The 4,173-nt window shown below is 38.3% G+C and overlaps 1 protein-coding gene across 1 annotated transcript; it reads left to right on the top strand.

The window, feature by feature from the left end:
* Positions 1 to 398: 398 nt before the first annotated feature.
* TEOVI_000535700 (uncharacterized protein) lies at positions 399 to 1,454 on the top strand (the record flags this gene model as incomplete). Its single annotated transcript, XM_067223764.1, has 1 exon — positions 399 to 1,454. One exon carries the CDS (start codon positions 399 to 401, stop codon positions 1,452 to 1,454), a length of 1,056 nt encoding a protein of 351 aa, XP_067079865.1.
* Positions 1,455 to 4,173: the final 2,719 nt, after the last annotated feature.

The following is a 4,173-nucleotide window of genomic DNA, read 5'->3' as shown; positions in this document are numbered from 1 at the left end:
AGGAAACGCGTTCTCTTGGAGGGAAAGGGCAAGGGAAATTATGACAAACTTGACTTGGTATGGCAAATATAAAAGTAAGAGATTTAGAAGTCATAGTTTAGGAAAACTTCAAACTTATGCAGTCTCTGGAGAGAAGCTGAATTTTGAATACGAAAGTATTTGTGGAAATGCATTTAAGGAAGGGGATTTGTTTATAGCGAGGAAATTGTAACTTACAAAAAAGGTAAAACTGAAAAAAAGAAAATGCAACCGGCAAACCCACCATCCAAAGTGTAACTACAAACCACAGGCGACAACAACATGGTTTTTCAACGACTGCAATAAAAGATACATCGAGTTTTTCTTTGCTACATTGAGCCAAAATTTAAGCAACCCCAATTCACAGACAAGCAACAACTATGCAACACAGCATCAAAGCTGCAAGTAAGCGCATAAAGACGCCGGCAATAGGGCTTTTAATAGCAGAGGTCGCAACGCTGCTGATTCCAAATGAAGTAGCAGCTGACACGATAAGCAACGACAACCCGGCGAGCAAAATCACAACCATTTGCGAAGGAATTCACTTTCTTGACCTCACTGCGAGCATTTATAGTCGGCGAGCAACCGAAACGATCAAAGCGGCACAGCTAACAGCGACGAGAACGCAGCAATGGCAGGCCGCAGCGGCACAAGCAACAGGCAACGAAGCACTAGCCTTCGCCGCGTTAGCGGCGCTAGGCAAAGTGCAACTGACTGAACTGCTTTCAATGGCCGAAGCAAACCAGCAGTCAGCCACAAAATTTTCGACGGCAGCACAAAGGCGCATTGGAATAGTAGCCCAAGCCGAAGCGCTGGCAGCGGGTTCGCCTTCAATAGACAAAACGACGCCAGGGAGCTCGTTTAACGGAGCCGGAACATCCAACACAGCCTTAAACATGGCAAGCGACATCGCCGGACAGGCAACAAACATATGCAAACCAAAAGCACAAGGAAAAATCGGGAACTACGAGCACGAACTACATCAGCCGCTAACAAAAGATGCTAGCGTAGCCACAATAAAGCTTAGCGCTGCCTTAGCCATCACATGCGAGGGTAGCGGAACCAAAGGCTGGACATCAGCAGCTCAGCAACTAGGGTGCAGCGACAAGTCAGCAGCAACCGGAATCAAAAAAGCCATTACAAGGGCGAAGTTATTCGCGGACACACCAGTAACTAACACCAACTTACGACAAGACGGATCAGCGACCGGCCCATGCAAAGTCACCCAGATAGATGACAGCAAGTTTTGGCCAACACAAGAAGACGTCGCCAACGCAGTCTGTGTCGTCGAGCAGCAGACAGCGACGCCAGCAGATACACTGCAAGATTTGACACTTTCAAGTTTAAAAGGAAACTCAAAATTCAAGGAAATCATCAAACAGCTAATGCCCAGCCCAACAGCAAACGAAGAAGAAATCAAAGCAGAAATAGATTGATTTTACGGCACATCCGACGAAGACTTTAAAAAGAAGTTCATAACAGAGCTAAGCCTCAGGAAAGCCAAGGTTTGCAAGGGAGGAGAACTGAAAACTGAAAAATACGAGGCCTTATCAGGGGCAGCAGATGCAGCTGCCGCATATGCATATGGTGTAGCGGAACGTGTTCGAAAAAAGGAGGCCAAAATGCAAACAGTTGCAAACCAAGCAGCGAAAGCAAGCTGCGCGGAGATGGAGAAAAAGAATTGCAATGGTGAGTGTAAATGGGAGGGCACTGATGACAAAGGGGAATGCAAACCTAAAGCAGTAACAGAAACCCCAGCAGCAGGAAAAGGAGAGGCAGCAAAAGAGGGAGCAGCTTCAAATGGCTGCGCAAAACACGGAACTGATAAGGCTGCTTGTGAAAAGGACAAAACAGGTGACAAACAAAATTGTGCATGGAGAAAGGGTAAAGATAATGAGGATCAAAAAGATACAGAAAAGTGCCGAAATGGTAGTTTATATATATATATATATATATAATTTGTACTAATTGACACTGCTTCTTAGTCTTTTAGCACTCCGAGGATTTTTTCTCAATTTTATGAATCTTGATATATATTTCAACACTTTTTGATGAAAATGAGAAAATTAGAGAATTTTCGTAGAGTTTTAAAAGGATGAAATTTCAGAAAAATTTCGTATGATATTAGAATATGGGTGAAAAATGAGTTTTATTCACGTTTTGTTTATTTTTGTTTATTTTACAAATATTAGTTAGGGTTATAAAATTATTAATAATAATATCGATAGAAGAGGGTAAGTAAAATAATAATTATTATATTTATTGGAGAGAATTGTAAGTGTGTATATACTAATATTATAATAATAGTCGTGAGGAGAACAAGAAGTAAATCATAAAAGAAGCGCTTAAAACAATGTACACCTGAAACGAGAATAAGTAAGTGATTTTGAGACTAAGGGAGAGACTGAGTGCAGTGTACAAAAAAGTGGAGCCGCCAAGTCTTCAAAAGAAGTAGCGGCAAAACGGAAGGAGTGGGAAAGTATTTGAGGGAACAACGAAAGTCATAACAGTACAACATAGCGGAAGGTGGTTTGTTGATGATACACCGTATTTCATACGAAACAAAAAGATGTAGCAGCAAATATGATGCTACAAACTGTAATAGTAGTATTCAATAGGTCTATGCTTGTAGGGTTTCATGACAAAACCTGGTGGTTGCTGTACTTAATATCGGAAAACTTAAAATTACTGGAAAGTCTCAACATATCAGTTAAAACAACTGCTGCAATTTCAATAGCAGTAAATAGACGTAATAAAGCGACTTTTGAAGGCCTGTGCAGCTGATGGTAAATTTTTACATATAAACCATAGATTCACGCTAAACGATAAACTTAACATTCGGTGCATACACCATTCAACACATATATCATAACATAGCCAAGATATTGTTTATAAATACGTAAATACTATATTCTTTACTATAAAACTAATTGATACAAATAATTTTTTCTTAATACTTTCTATGTTTTTCTAATAACCATTTCAATTTTTTGAGATAGATTATGTTGTGAAATTTTGTATCTTCAGAAATTTACTATTACCTTTGTTATTACATTCGGTGTTTTTAATCTCAATAACACTTCAAGATGATTAGGGAAATAACACAACAAATATAACAAAGAATAATACTAAGTATCCAAGAGTATTTTCAGTTGTGGTTCAAACTCATGAAACTCAAGGATAGTATAGGGTAATATTCAGTGCGGAACTAAGTCATCTTGAAATTATTACAATTGCGATAGGAGGTTTGTACAGCTATGTTAAAAGGCCGAGGTGGGTTTTGTAATTATAGAAAAACATAATGCAAATGATGAGAATATTGTAATTTATTTGGATGAATCTGATGTTATTTTTATTGTTAGTAAGCAAGAGAAGTATGAGAATGCGGTGAAATATTTTATAAAAATACTGCAGAAATAAGAAGAGTTTTACTGAGGGTGATATTCACATAAAGCATGTTTAAAGATATTACTTGTTTTTTAATGTTGACATCAGGAAAAGAAGAGGATAAGAAGTTATCTCACTTCTTAAAATCACCTCCAAGTGTAAAACCTTATTTTAGGGATGTGGTTTGATAGCTAGGGTTTGAGCACTTAAGAATTTTTAAATATACATTTGGAGAATTGCTTAAATGTGGCGTTGAGTGGTGCTCGGAACAGAGTGTCTATAAACCGTTGCTAATATGGAGTGCAATTCAAGAAGAAGCTGTTGGGCGAAGATATTTGTTTTGAAGAGAGAAATGATTGGATTGGATTATGAAGAGAGATTTCTAACTATTCCCAATAGTGGGGTGATTGGAGAAGCCCCATTCATTAATTTTACAGGGCAGCCTATTGCGTGAGAAGAGAAAGCGAAGTTAATTGTGAAACATCTTACTTGGTATGCAGAATTGGAAGGAATGAAGTTTGGTACGAAATCTTTGTGTAAAGTTGAAAAATATTTGGCACATGGAGGATATTGGATGTTTAATATAGTGAAATATGTTATAAAAGTTTTAAAGAGGGGGTTTAGTTTAAGGCTGATAAATTGTAAAAGTAAAAGCAGCACTGTGCTTAAGTAAATTGAAGTTGAAGTCAAAAAGCTGCCAGCAATAGAAACCGACACCTCAACTAAGAGAAGCTCAATAGATAGGCGCAACAAGAAGTCTACCTCGTC

The sequence above is a fragment of the Trypanosoma equiperdum genome (assembly GCF_001457755.1).
Source record: "Trypanosoma equiperdum strain OVI genome assembly, contig: ctg_1962, whole genome shotgun sequence".
Taxonomy (NCBI): domain Eukaryota; phylum Euglenozoa; class Kinetoplastea; order Trypanosomatida; family Trypanosomatidae; genus Trypanosoma; species Trypanosoma equiperdum.
Note: the sequence above shows the minus strand (reverse complement) of the source record. Positions and strands in the feature narration are given on the sequence as shown.